The 14,585-nt window shown below is 38.8% G+C and overlaps 2 protein-coding genes across 3 annotated transcripts; one reads left to right on the top strand and one right to left on the bottom strand.

Moving 5' to 3' along the window:
- Window positions 1–1,382: 1,382 nt before the first annotated feature.
- On the bottom strand, window positions 1,383–4,757 carry cetn2 (centrin, EF-hand protein, 2). Of its 2 annotated transcripts, XM_034690691.1 has the most exons (6): window positions 4,635–4,757; window positions 4,382–4,465; window positions 3,973–4,137; window positions 3,668–3,796; window positions 2,372–2,509; window positions 1,383–2,254 (listed from the first exon to the last, which is right to left on the bottom strand). In XM_034690691.1, exons 2-6 carry the CDS (start codon window positions 4,382–4,384, stop codon window positions 2,165–2,167), a joined length of 525 nt encoding a protein of 174 aa, XP_034546582.1. In that variant the 5' UTR covers window positions 4,385–4,465; window positions 4,635–4,757; the 3' UTR covers window positions 1,383–2,164. The 2 variants fall into 2 exon arrangements, with proteins under 2 accessions (XP_034546582.1, XP_034546581.1); XM_034690690.1 differs by having other exon boundaries at window positions 4,382–4,693.
- A 2,212-nt stretch (window positions 4,758–6,969) lies between these two features.
- Window positions 6,970–11,817, top strand: nsdhl (NAD(P) dependent steroid dehydrogenase-like). Its single transcript, XM_034690834.1, has 8 exons — window positions 6,970–7,068; window positions 7,196–7,245; window positions 7,340–7,501; window positions 8,803–8,949; window positions 9,047–9,175; window positions 9,560–9,702; window positions 10,658–10,760; window positions 10,875–11,817. Exons 2-8 carry the CDS (start codon window positions 7,225–7,227, stop codon window positions 11,205–11,207), a joined length of 1,038 nt encoding a protein of 345 aa, XP_034546725.1. The 5' UTR covers window positions 6,970–7,068; window positions 7,196–7,224; the 3' UTR covers window positions 11,208–11,817.
- The last annotated feature ends 2,768 nt before the right edge of the window (window positions 11,818–14,585 follow it).

Here is a 14,585-nt window from a genome sequence, read left to right as displayed (position 1 = left end):
GGGACATCATTAGGATGCTGCAGATACCAGGTGTGAGACAGGCATGTACTGAATCTTAAAATGAGTCCTTGACATTACAGGGGATTCGTCCCATCCATCGTACTACCAATTTAAATTGCTCCCATCAGGTTGGCGCTTCAGACTACCTTGATCAAGCAAAACTTTTGATATAAATTCATTTTAAATGGTTATACTTTAGAGTTTGTATCTCTCTTTCAGCAGCTCTTGCAGTTGGCATGCCGTTCTTTTAATATCCAGGGAGAGTAGTATATCTGTGACCCTACGTCTGACTTTCTGTGCTGCTATTGAAGAATCCTTTAACGTCTTTGGGCACATGGAGGTTTGATTGATACACCTGTCGGGACATTAAGGAGTAATTTGCTGTTATTTTCAGGTTGAAGAGGCACTGATCACGTTTCAAGACACAAACAAAAGCACTTCTCACGTCTATATGGCTAAAAGAGCATCACAGCAAACTTGAATAGACAAAAGACTTCATTTCAGTCATTCAAAGTGCTCTGCTAAAAATTAATTCACCCCCTGGTTTAGCTTGCTTAGTATCAAAACCCTCCTGTTATGTTCATTTCTTTGGGACAACGATAATCTTCCTGAGTCAACATGACCCGGAGCATATTTAATAATTCAAAAGTGTCAGAACCCCAAAAATCCCAATTTATATTTTTTAAATCTCATTATTAACTCCATTACTAACCATTTAAATCAATATTTAGTGCATTAGTGTTCTCTAATTCTCACAGATCATAGTTCAATGAGGACAATTCACTCGTTTTTTATGAGAATTCATGTTAAAAATGTTTTTTATGTACATTGGAAAGGGATTTGGGTGAAACATGTCACACAGTTGCAAAGAAACATTTAGAATTTGACACTTCTGACCACTTTTAGACTCCACTTTGACTCAAATTGACCTGCGAACAGTATCTATGTAATATAAACATGCAGGTGGGAGCAAATGTGTGAAATGAACCATTTTCATTTTATATGTTGTTCACGCTAATTAAGCCAAGCAGAAGCAGTTTCATAGTGAAAAAATACTCTTAACATTTTTTTTTTTTTCAATTTTTTTTACTTTAAAATTGGTCAATTTGACCTGCAGCATAACAGGAGGGTTAAAAAAAACCTTGTGATTGCAGGAAAATAGAGGGTATGATCCATTTCATGTCTCCACTTTTAAGCACAGAATGGAGATATTAAAAGGTTAGGTGACTGATTCTGTATGCTAAGGAAACATCCTCTTCATGTTAATTATTTACATTTCAAATGCAAACTGTGTGTTTTCTGTGCAGCAATAAAATATAATCACGATTTGAATATGCTATTCACAGTATGACAGACAGATAAATAATGATAGAAGACAGGACTAAATGCTTCAATATATTTAATCCGTATTTCAAACACATAAGCTCTGTATATCTAGTCTTTAAAGTCACTGTATTATATAAAACATTTAGAGGAAAAGCTATAATCAGCAGAGGGATACATACTCAATGCTACAAGAAAAATAAGACAGTGGACCTTGAGGGCAAGGAGTACAGGTCAGCAAAATTCAGGCAGCTTCCCTGATGTAATGATTAACCCTTTAAAGAGGCACAGGCACAAATCCACAGGTAGCACTGAGGTGAGACAGCACTCCCAAACCATCAGTGCTGCTAACAAACGGCTAAAATTAAACATGCGTCTGGAAAACCTGCAGACATGAGCCAAAACATGAAACAGTGTAGTAACCAGATAGAACACAAGTCTGAACATGAAAGTACATACTGCCCTCTAAAAACCAAAGCAATGGACTGTACTGTTTGTCACTGTACTGACGCAGGCACTGAGTATATCTTGACAACAAATGACCCACATTTTATCATGAATATTAATGTATTCTTCATAAAGGTATGCACCACTGCCAACTAGAACGAGTGTACTCTTACTGTTTTTGGCAAATGTAAGGAAGATTACCAGATAATTCAAAAGAGTGTAATACATCTTAAACTATTTCCTCTTCAGTGAACGATTTTAAACTTTAACCTGAAATGAAAACACATGACACGACACGATAATGAATAATGACAAAGCTGTAGGTAGAAGTAGATCTATGAGCAGCATCACAAAGTAAAACCACCAGCAGCTCCCCCGATGTCATGCATTTCTATCAGTACAGGCAGGTCTTCTTCATGATACGCAGGAACTCCTGCTGGTTCACTTCTCCATCTCCGTCCCTGTCTGCTTCATCAATCATTTCCTGAGGGAAAAAACACAATATATGAGTGGAAGCTAAAGTGAGAACAGCAGAAGAAAATGCAGCTACTTTGGTAGCATTCATGAGCATTCTGTTTCATTGCTAAAGTATGTGGTTTACCTGCAGCTCTTCATCTGTTAGGTTCTCTCCCAGCTCTTTAGCCACTCTTTTCAGATTCTTGAATGAGATCCTACCCGTCTCGTCGTCATCAAACAGGCGAAAAGCTTTCAGGATCTCTTCTTTGGAGTCCTTCTCGGCCTAAAATCAGAAAAGTTTGAGAGCAGTTCTTAAAACTGTTTTTAAAACCCTAAGATGATCTATGATTTTTTTAATTACTTGGACAATTTGCTTACATTACAGAGTGCCACAGTACAAATTTGATTTGATTACATACAGACATTAGCAGTCAATAAAACACACTGTAGGCCCAGAGTTTCGGTAAGCGATAGCAAAGCAAACACGCAAGTAAAGTAAATGGGAACTGTAAATTGGACTGATAAATTGGAAGGCTCTGAAACAAAAAAAACAGTGATTCCCTTTAACATTAGAGATAAATAAAAGAATGTTAATGTTGCAAGCCCTGTGGATACAGTACATATCATAAACCCTCAGCCAAAAATCCAAATGTGTTTTGAGCCACAGGTGAAAAAAGTTGTCCAGTCTTGTTTTTATCAGCTCAGAAATATATCCAAAGTCAAGTCCTTAATGTCAGCAAAAGATCTTCAGAAACTTATTCATGCCTTCATATCCTCCCGCCTCGATTACTGTAATTCCCTGTACACTTGTCTTAGTAAAAAATCAATCCACCGTCTTCAAGCAGTTCAAAATGCAGCAGCTCGTCTTTTAACAGGAATGAAACCATGTGCCCACATCACCCCCATTTTAGCTCATCTACACTGGCTGCCTGTTGATTTTAGGATTGATTTTAAGATTATTTTACTGACTTTTAAAGCACAACATGGACTTGCCCCTCTATATATATCTGAGCTTTTATCCCCCTACAAACATGGTCTGAGATCCCCTGGCAGTGCTCTGTTAACTTTTCCAAGGACCCCACTGAAAACTAAAGGGGACAGGTCTTTTTCAGTCAGGGCTCCTACACTCTGTAACAGCCTGCCAGAGGAGATCAGACTTTTGGAGTCAGTCCTGTGTTTTATGTCATTACTCAAGACAAATTTTAACAGGAAAACTTTTATTGTGTGATTTTATTTAATTTGAGCTCTGATTTTAAGGATCTGTTTTATAAGTTTGTAGGGTTTTTAATCTTTTGTTTCATTTATTTTTAATCGCTTCATTTTGCTTTGCACTTCTTGTTTTTATTGCCCACTGTGAAGCACTTTATTACTTGTATTGGAAAGTGCTATATAAATAAAGTATTATTATTATTTATTATTATATCTTGACACAGATCCTCACCATTTTCTGTGTCATGACAGCGAGGAAATCAGAAAAGGATATCTTCCCTGTGCCGCCCTTATCCACTTCACCAATCATCTTCTTGATCTCCTCTTTCTTTGGCTCAAAACCAAGGGCTCTCATTGCAACCTGAAACAGTGGATGAAAAGGGGAGAATGAAATAATAAAACACACACACACACACACACACACACACACACACACACACACACACACACACACACACACACACACACACACAAAACGATAACATGTTTCCCTGCATTTGACACATGTTGACTGGTATCAGTGTTTTAATACAATACCTTGAGCTCCTTGACATCAATGAATCCAGATCCATCAGTGTCAAACAGCTCAAAGGCCTCCCTGATCTCCTGCTTCTGCTCCTCTGTCAGCTCTGGTTTGGGGGTTGTCTTCTTGCGGGGAGGTGGCACAGGACCCTGTAGGGATGGTCTCTTAGCACTGGTTGCCTGGACGAGACATGTGAAGGGGGGGCAGACAACGCGAAACAAACAAACAAAAACACTTAATGGCAGCAGACCAGAGTCACGACCTCCCTTGATGATTGAATTCGATGTTTCAAGAGGGTGCATGGCTTTTTCCCACACCTTTAAAAAGACTGTTCCTCTCATAGAGGGTAATTATATAAATACCATATATGACTCAAATGCGACACACTTGCACACATTTAATCATGCAAAAATTTGTACTCACCATTCGTTTCTATTTAGTTGATACACAGTAAGAACCTGGAAATCTATTTTTCAATCACTGGTTTTCCTGGGCGATGATGCCTCCCTATCATTCAGGGAGAAGAGGATGAAATGGTTTACACTTCACATCAGCTGCTCGCACTAACCTTTCATTTACACTATGGAAGAGATAGTCTTTTATCCCTAAAACTCGTCTCTTTGTTTTGCCCCTGGGACATCCACAGATATGTGCAAAAAAAAATGAACGTTTCTACCTAATAGCATGCACAGGTTTTGTTGCTCAGCAGGCAGCTGCTGTCATGGAGTCCAGATGTTTGATTTGTTTACTCTTTGTGCCCGCAGTCGAGCGAGGTTTTTAAACTCATTGGGGAACTAATGAAAGGTACAGGCCGGTACGAAGGGGGGTAAAAATCAAACGCACCAGTCGGGCAAGAAGCCGATTGGTTGCTGGATGTCACGGGGTGCAGACACGATCCAAAATGTAAATAAACCTTCATAGTGAATAATGGAACTAAATTCTGCAATTAATTCGAAGTCAGGTAAATTCTTTATGATATTTATGTAGTCTAAAAATAATGGCATTAAGTGTTTTATTGTATTCTTATGAACGCTGCATGTTCTCTTGTTTCTCTGTGAAAAGCCTTATTATACCCTCTAGTGTTAGCAGACCGGAACTCCCTCTAATAGAATAGTGATAACAATTTATCATGAGATCATATTTATGATGACAATAGTTAAATAAAATAGACATTAATTTATTATAAAGTGTTCTGGTTTACTTCTGTAAACATTTTGTGCACCCAACATACATGATACTTATTTTTGTAATTAGTATTCTAATTATTTTACATAAGACCTCTCTTTTTTTATACAATAAACAATATATGAATAAAATAATAATACAAATGAACAAATAGATAAGAATAAACACATTTAACTAATAATAATTTAAACCAAAACCCACAGTTAAAAAAACAACAACAGCAAAAAGAAAAAAAGACAGAAAACAAAAACAAATATGCACCATGATCTACTCCATTGTAATAGCAGCAGTACAATTCTATACAGTATGTGTGCCTTAGTTCAAGCTCAATCCACATTACCAATGTATTTCGAATAGTCCCCCCACTTTGCCACATATTTATTCACCATATCCTGACAGCTCAACGATATACATGATACTTCTGAAGACTATAGTATACAAATATCCCAAGGGTCCACAGAAGTATGGCATACCATCTAAAGTTTATCGACTTACATCTCTTATGTATATTCCAACACTAGCTTGGTATTACCATATAGTGACAACAAGATGGCTTGTTTTTTCTTACTGACTTTTATTCTATTCAGTTTTGTTGCAATATTTTTATGATGAACTTTTTATTCCTCAATCACACATTACCCCATAATACGGGGGCTTACGTGGTATTAAGCAGTTCGGATATTTTACATGATAAAATAAACAATTGAGCCATATAGGCCTCTCCATTTTTTTTTTTTTTTTTTTTTTTTTTTGTTGTGTTTAATTTACTCACTCTCTTTCTTTTCTTTTGTTATTTTACATTATGAGATAAAGACGACAAACCTAATATTTCAGGGTAATCACGTTTAATGAGACCTAGTATTTACAGTATTTCTCAATTGCTAAAACACAACACCCTATTGTCTGAACCAAATTCTTAGCGGCCTGAACCCATGTATTGAATCAGTCACTCTTTTGGCAAAACCATAAGCACTTTTCCCCTGTTAGACACAACTTGCAAACACATTCTCACGCACACATTTTGCACTGTGATACACTTGTGTTGCATAATGGTAAGCACAGGTAGCAAAAGTTCAACACATTTGAAGCACAGGTGTCACAGCTTAAACACGACCACTCAAAACTGATCACACTTGTGGCTCATGATGTGAGGAAACCAATATAAGCTTGTTCAGAGAGCACTGGTTGTTCAAGGTTGTACAATGGACATAAATAATCTGAGAGGCAGAGGAATAGTGTGTGCGAGAGGTGGTCGATGAGGAAGAGGAGGGGAGCAAAATCGAGAAAGACAAAGAACAGTAACTTCTGATGAAATTTGAGTTACTGTGATAGAACATGTTCTTCTCATTTATATTTGTTTTTACTTTATTCTTACTGTATACAGGTGCTAAATTCAAAGAGGATTATTATTTATTTATTTTTTAAAATTAATTTAGCCTACTGTGAACAATAAACATTATTTCTACAGCTTCGTGTCTTGAGCATTGTGTTTTCAGTGTTTTGATATAGTGTGTAATGACTGCTCAGTATTGTTTTAATTTTGATTGAGTTGGGATATGATCTGACAGCATTGTTTGGTTTTGCAGGAAGAGTCAGAGCGTTGGTGAATGTAGTTTGAAAATTGAGTTTTGTATTTATAGTGTTGAGAAAAGCATGGTGGATGTCACGAAATGTGTTTTAGCAATTGAGAAATACTGTAATTCTGTCTCTTGGACTGAGAAATATTAGAGGGCGGGGTCTTGGCACGAGGAGACCGACGGAATCCCCTTCCGTTTACCGATTGGTTTAAAGTGTGGCGTTCTTTTACGTATTCTCCTTCCTATTGGCTGTTCTCAAACGTCATCTTTGTGCTGGCCAATGACAGACCACTGCTGCTCAGCTCATTGATGGTTCGTACGTGGTCGAATTGCGCTCACCGACTGCAGGTAAATAGTGCAGTATCTTGTCCTCTGTTAGCTTCAAACTTGTTCACATACAATTTAAGAAACTTAACTAACGTTTCCCCATTGAGGTGCACATTCTCACAGAAGTGCTTGTATCTGGTCTTTATAGTATCTCTTACCTGTAGGCTGTTACTAACTATGGCCACCCGAGTTCGCCCGGTGAGTTAAACTTTAATGTTGGTGTATATTTACTTTAACCTTTAATAGTTGATTGAAATATATTAATAAATGCTGTATCCTGTGTGTCAAACAGAGTAGTAAACGGTGTGCAGTCATCGGAGGGTCTGGTTTCCTGGGCAGACACTTAGTGGAGAAGCTGTTGGAGCGAGGGTACTCCGTGTCCGTGTTTGACATCCGCCAGAGCTACGAGCTGCCCGGTGTCATCTTCCACCAAGGAGACCTCTGCGACAAACAGGTGAGTCTCCAGGGATTCTGGGCCCCCTGAAAAGACATCTCAGTGGGCCCCATCACCACAACCAACCCTACACAATATAACATTACTGCTATAATACTGGTTTATTTGCATTAAACAAAAATCTATGCTTAAAACTATCCTGGTTAACTGATTTGAATCTAAGCTACATATCAATATTATTTATTTTACAATTTCTCCAAATGTAAGTGCACAATATTGACTTTCCATCTCTGTAAACAAGAAGAGGCCAAGTGACTTGTTGATTAACAACAAGGGGGCATTATTTGGTATAATCTAACCTCGTAAAGTAAAATAAAACTCTAAAAAACTACAATTTACTTTCAATCAGATTCAGCCACACTAGATGCTGTGAAAATATGACAATTCCCCACTTTAGGCATGACAAGCACATCTCACGGAGCCGGAAAGAAATTCCAGAAAGGAATTCTGAATGTTTATTTATTCAGACAATTTTAGTTATCTTAAAGAAAAGTGTAGTAGGGGCGCTGGTGACCTAGCGGTCTAAGCATCCCACGAACAGAGGCTACAATCCTCGTCGCAGGGGTTGCCGTGTTCGATTCCTGGCTGGTGGACCTTTTCCTGCACGTCTTCTCCCACTCTCTACTCCCCACATTTCCTGTCTCTCTTCAGCTGTCCTAACAAATAAAGGCAAAAAGGCCAAATATATAACTTTAAATAAAAGAACAAAAGAAAAGCGTAGTAGAAAAACACCTTTTATGTAAGGGCATTAAGGCCCCCCGCCCTCCTCTCTTGGGCCCTTGGTAGTCAGTCCCACTTTTCCACCCACTACGACCCCCTGCAGGTGAGACTCCTCTTAGACTCGGACCCATGAGTCAGATCAACCTCAAAATATGGAGACTCAGACTTGACCTCCAGAGGATGAGAGCTAACTATCTGCACAGCTTCTTCCCCAAAGCGGTGGACATACTACAGAACACGTGACCCAGCCCTACACCCAAAAAACAGTTCTTATTGACTCTAGCCACTTTTGCTGACAGCGCACTGCACATAACTGTCAGTTACTTACTTACTTAAAGCGACGAATGCACATGTTTCTATTTTTATATAGGTAAATATTTATTTGTAGTACCTTTTAAAGGTAGACTCTACTAAAAGACAGTTACTTAAGCTTTAAAGAAAAATTATCACATACGATTGAAATACTTTGCTCGTAAACATTTTGGCTTGCCCCATGAAATATCAATGCATGAGTCTGGGCAGTGACTCTTCTGATGCAACTGTCAGTAGTGGTGAAATGTGTCTGTCACATTCTGCTCCAGGCTCTGCTGCAAGCTCTGAAGGACGTGTCCTTGGTCTTCCACTGCGCGTCCCCAGCCCCTGCCAGTGATGACCGTGGGCTGTTTGACAGGGTCAACATTCAGGGCACACGCATCGTCATTCAGGCCTCTATTGAGGCTGGAGTTCAGGTGAGACAGCCAAGGGATCAGAAAAGCCCAGTATATGCCCCTGAATTTCCTTTTCAAGGATGTAATTGATGTTATTTTTCCTGTGTGACTTTGCCAGAAATTAGTCCTGACCAGCAGTGCCAGCGTGGTGTTTGAAGGGACAGACATCAAGAATGGGAGAGAGGATCTACCTTATGCCAGGAAGCCCATCGACTATTACACAGAGACTAAGATTCAGCAGGAGAAGGTAGGACAACAGCAGTCTTAAATTGGATTTAGTAATGTTCAGTCTTATTTAAAAGTTACATTTACATTTAATTTCTTGTGGACACTTCTTATTATTCTACATGCTTGCATTTATTTCTTTACTCAAACCAATTTCAGCCACAACCAGAGGATCTTAATTGAATAAAGCTACAATTCTTAAAGCCTGTTTTGGTCGTCAGCATCACACAACAGCATATTATCATCTTCAGTAATATTTACATCTTTCTTGGATTCCTTTTTTTCCCTTTGCGATCGGTCACACCAAAAAGAGAAACAATACTCAGGGCACTTTTTACATCCTCTCCTTTTTTTTTTTTTTAGAAATATCCAGAATGAATAACTTTCTCCTGCCTTTGTGTTTCAGTTGGTCCTTGAGGCTTGTGATAAGGAGAAGGGTTTCCTCACAGTAGCCATCCGTCCTCATGGCATCTTTGGCCCGCGGGATCCACAGCTGGTTCCTATCCTAGTGGACACAGCTCGTCGGGGTAAAATGAAGTTCATTATTGGGTAAGTCATAAGAGAGTAAAGATTGATTTAGCACTTGTGCTAATTTGACTGATGCTGGATAAATAATTAGCTGCTTTTCTTCCAGCTGCAACATTTGTCAAAACATTACAATCACAATGATGGATAACTTGCTAAACTGCAGCGAATGGAAACGAATACAAATGCAGTTTATAAAACTAGAGGAAAATATTTGCTCCCTCAAACCTTCAATATCATATTAGTGCTGACTGTTGCCACCCTGATACTAGGACTTCACAATAATTCAGCTTCATTGTCATTGCAATGTAAACATTCCCAGGATACACATTGCAGAAGATTGCCTGAGATGTAATAATCAGACAAAAACGTTACATGAATACAAGTCATTCATTAACACTTAGCATGCAAACATGTGACTCATTGGATGGAGACCTGGATACATGGGCCATGCATTCACATTATTCCTCAGATGAGCCTATCAGATGAAGCCTGATTGGCTGAATACAAATGCTGCTATAGAGACCTTTTGGTGAAAGAAGAACAACACCTCTGCTATTTGGAATAATAGTTTTATAACACAAATGCTTATTTAGATAAAAATGGTTGTGTAAACTTCAGCATTTCATACTTTTACCTGTGAAGTGCACACTTCCTGTTGTTATGTGACCTTCTAAGGCAATGCTAATTACACTTGCATCCATGATCAGGAGCTGTCGCTAGTTGTACTAATCACTTAAGCATGAACAATTAAGGCTAGTGTTACCAGGTTTTGCCATTGAAAATCATCATTCGCCCTTAGGTTCTCACAATAGTAAAATAGTAAATAAAAAAGACTGCATCTCCTCTCTTTTTAAACAACTTGGGCTTTTTAAGCCCATAACCTACTTTACCATTGTCTTGAATGATTAAATGTGTTACTTCTTTTGCACTAAAAAGCATATATCTTCTGCTCATTCACCATCTTTGTTGTCTTCAGAGATGGAACCAACTTGGTTGATTTCACTTTTGTGGAGAATGTGGTTCATGGCCACATCCTGGCTGCTGAACGCCTCAAACAGGACTCCCCAATATGTGGAAAAGTGAGAAACAAACACACAGTTGACCTTGTGCTTGTGCGTATTCAAAGATTCTCCTGTACAAACTTAACTTCATGATATAACGACTCAAATCTTGTATCCCCTGCTTCTTTTCAGGCGTATCACATCACTAACGATGAGCCAGTTAGATTCTGGGACTTCATGTCCGAGGTGCTGGTGGGTCTGGGATACGCTGCTCCCCGCTACCACCTCCCCTACTGTCTTGTGTACGGACTGGCCCTACTCCTCTGGCTGCTGTCCCTGATCCTGCAACCTCTATTTTCTTTCAAACCCACTTTTACACCAATGAGAGTGGCCCTGGCTGGAACCCACCACTACTACAGCTGTGATCGTGCCAAGGAGGACCTGGGCTACAAACCGGTAGTCAGTCTGAAGGAGGCGATCACACGCACAGTGGAGAGCTACCCCCATCTCCGACAAGCAGCTTGATGGTAGACCAGAGGTGAAGACTGTTAAGACACATGAGCCTTTGAGCGTTATTCACACTGAATGGACAATGAAAAAAATATGGGAACAAACTGCTTTATCCAACTCCACATTGTAAAGCATTTGTCCTGTTTTCTACAGCTATGTACCATTTCCACCAGCAGGTGGCAGCACAGGGCCCTTGATTTTGTCAGTGTAGATGAAAAAAGCACTTTTATGACAAGGGAAATATACTGATCCGACATTGTGAGAACTGCAATGATGCACAAAACATTCTTCTTCCATTTCCATGTGTTTCACCATGTGTGCCGTGCACAAATTGAGATGCTGCTGTTTATGTTAAAATGCCTTGATACATTCCACTAAATCATGAAAGAACTGTTATCTGGGCTTTGTTTTGAACATGAGAAATTACCAGGGCACATACCTATCCAGAATTGTAATAAAATAATTCATAATAATTGATAAGACTTGTATAGCGCTTTTCTAGGTGCTCAAAGACACTTTAGATGAAGTGCAAAACCGATAAAGGTAACACTGTCTGTCAATAATAATATACACCTACTCCTATACCTACTGTATTTGTACATTAAAATAGTTTCTTGTTGCTGTATTTGTCTATACTTGCCATTAATTGATCCCTTCCCCATGCCTAGAGCAGAGGTTCCCAAAGTGTGGGTCTGCCCCCCCCCCTGAGGCGTCCAGAGACCAGTGGCAGGGTCAGGGGATGGCCAGGGGTGGCCATGGCCACCTCTGAAAACTAATTGGCAACCCTGAAATTCTTAAATATGATTGGCTATTTGCCATGTCAGATGCATTACTTATATTCAAATCAGCTATTGCGTTTCAATGAGCTGCAGAGACAGTAGTTTCTGTGGATTTGAATTTTGTTTTTGTTGATGCTTTGACTTTGGACAATCATCTTCATTTTGAGTCCTTAAAGAGTTCAGTTCAGCAGATTTAAATGTTGACACTCTGTCAAGTTACATTTTTAATGTTAATGTTAGAAATCTACAAAAATTTAATATTTGTTAAATTATTTTATAAAAAGAAGTTAAAGTAGATGTGATTATTGGAAGTAACCCACCTAGGGTTGGGGTTAACCCTAATGTTTTCCATGCCTGGCCAACCCTTCAACAGTCAGTGCCCCAGTTTGGCCACCCAAGTCAAAACTCTGTGGCTCCGCCACTGCCAGAGACACCAATGGAGGGTCGAGAGATGTCTGCCAGAGTTTTTATTTTTTTAAAGTAATCTAAGTTTGCTCGTTTCACTCACTCACTCGTTTCATTGTAAAAATATAGACTAAAATGTTAGTTACATTTGAAATAAAACCCTGCAAATAAGTACATTTCGCTAGTTTTCTGCCTTTCTATGTTGCCAGATGACTCCTAAAGTTAGGGTTAGGGTTGGCTAACAGTTAATTATGAAGGTAAACTAATTTTGAAGTTGAAGCAAATGATGTATGAAGCAACATTTAACCACTTCGAGGGACAGTAGGGGTCACAAGTCTTTGGCACCTATGTTTTGGGGGTTGCGGGCTGAAAAGTTTGGGAACCCCTGGCCTAGAGGATGAATGATCATATTGACGTGAGCATTGCAATGCACACATGGAAATGTAAACATTGTTTCAAGGCTTCTCAAATGAAGTGCTCAACTTTCCTATATGCAACTTGTGTTATCCATCAACATGCATTTAGCTACATAATTTGTGTCCCATTGTACATAAATATAATACCTCCTTTTTCATTCTTCAACTAGATTTTGTATCTTAATCCTCCTTATTGGTCAGGTCTGTGTACTCATACAATGACTCTGTTTTTACATAACTCTCATTCCACTCTATTGAATCTTTTTTTCTTCTACATACAGTACATAACGTATTAATGAAAAAGTATCTAAATATATATACATAGTTATGTAACAGCTTGCTTTATACTCATGAGGTAGGTGGATATCATTTTATGTTGAATATGTAGAGCAGGCATAGATAGTATTTGACAGTGAAGATGTTTACATAATAAAATCAGGGTGTGTCTGTCAGAAACAGTAAAACAGGCATGGTGGATATTTGTTTCACAGGGATTGTTCCTGACACTCATTGATTTAAACCAGGGTGACAGCCTGAGGGGGAAACATGTTCATCTGTGTGTGTTTGTGGTTTGTAAAGCTCTGTAGTGCCCATCAGAGGGGAGAAGTGTGTCCTAACTGGACGTGTGGAAGCCCTGGGTGGAGGGCAGGTTGGTTCCAAACTCCCTTTATACTCTCTGATACTGTGGTAACACTGGTTTGACATAGTGGATGTCACTGGCATGGCAAGTGTTTCTATGAGTAGGGCAAACTTGAAATACTATTCAAGGACTGTCATCCAAATAAATAATGGGACGGGTAGTGACAAGTCATCATAAGATACAACACTTCTATTTCCCCTTTCCATCAGTCACTGTCATTAAAGTGACAAACGTTCAGATAATGGAGTGCCTAGATTTTGAAGTATGCATATTTAATGTATTAATTAACTGTTACAGAAGTCTGTCATTTCTAGGTGACACATTTTTGTCATTCCATGTCTTGGTGTGGTGAAGACAAGGTGTAGGTTAAGTTTAGATACTTTGCATTCTTGTTTTAATTCTGCGCCAGCAGCACCCAAATGATTCACTGCTAGAGTCAGCGCCATCGGGCAAGGCCGTCCGACTGGTTTCTTCAGGGTAAAGAGGGAGAGGGATCTGGGCAGATAAATGGCCTGAGCGTTTACACTAGCGCTCAGCAGAGTGAAACTTTGGCTCTTAGTCTTGTTACTTTCCTTTTACACCTCCCCCACTCTGTGACATGTTGTGAAATCTATTCACACCCTTTTCTGATTTGAAAAGGATTTGTGAATGTATGTGCAGCATAAGAGTGACAGCTTATTGTATAGAGAGTCCAATCAGCTGATGTTTATTTGGGGTTTGGGGAACGAATAAGCACTTAACACTTTTTTATATGTTGTTTACTTAACTATAGACACAGTCATAGTGTCATGATTATAGGCTGTAATGCCTTTTATCTACAATGAATGCTGTCAAAGGTTAAATTATGTCATAATCTCAGATTAGAAAAAACATCAAGGCATTGTATATAATAATCAGTATTCTAAGTTATTTCTTTAAATGGAAGTACTGAAATGTGTTTTTTCAAATATAAAATCACAATTCAATATATTTCAGTTTATGACTCAATGCTCGAATTGAACTTTAAACAACTTTTATTGATGTTTGGACCTTTGTTTCTGTTTGTTATCCAAGTTCAGTTGTGTTTTGTTCTTGATCTCATTTTAATGATGTGTGTTTACTTCCTCTTTTTTCCTACCCAGAGAGCATGAGAGCAGTGTTCCCACAGGAGTTG

The sequence above is a fragment of the Notolabrus celidotus genome, chromosome 8, assembly GCF_009762535.1.
Source record: "Notolabrus celidotus isolate fNotCel1 chromosome 8, fNotCel1.pri, whole genome shotgun sequence".
Taxonomy (NCBI): Eukaryota; Metazoa; Chordata; class Actinopteri; order Labriformes; family Labridae; genus Notolabrus; species Notolabrus celidotus.
The sequence above is the reverse complement of the archived record's forward strand: the minus strand, read 5'-3'. Positions and strand labels throughout refer to the sequence as shown.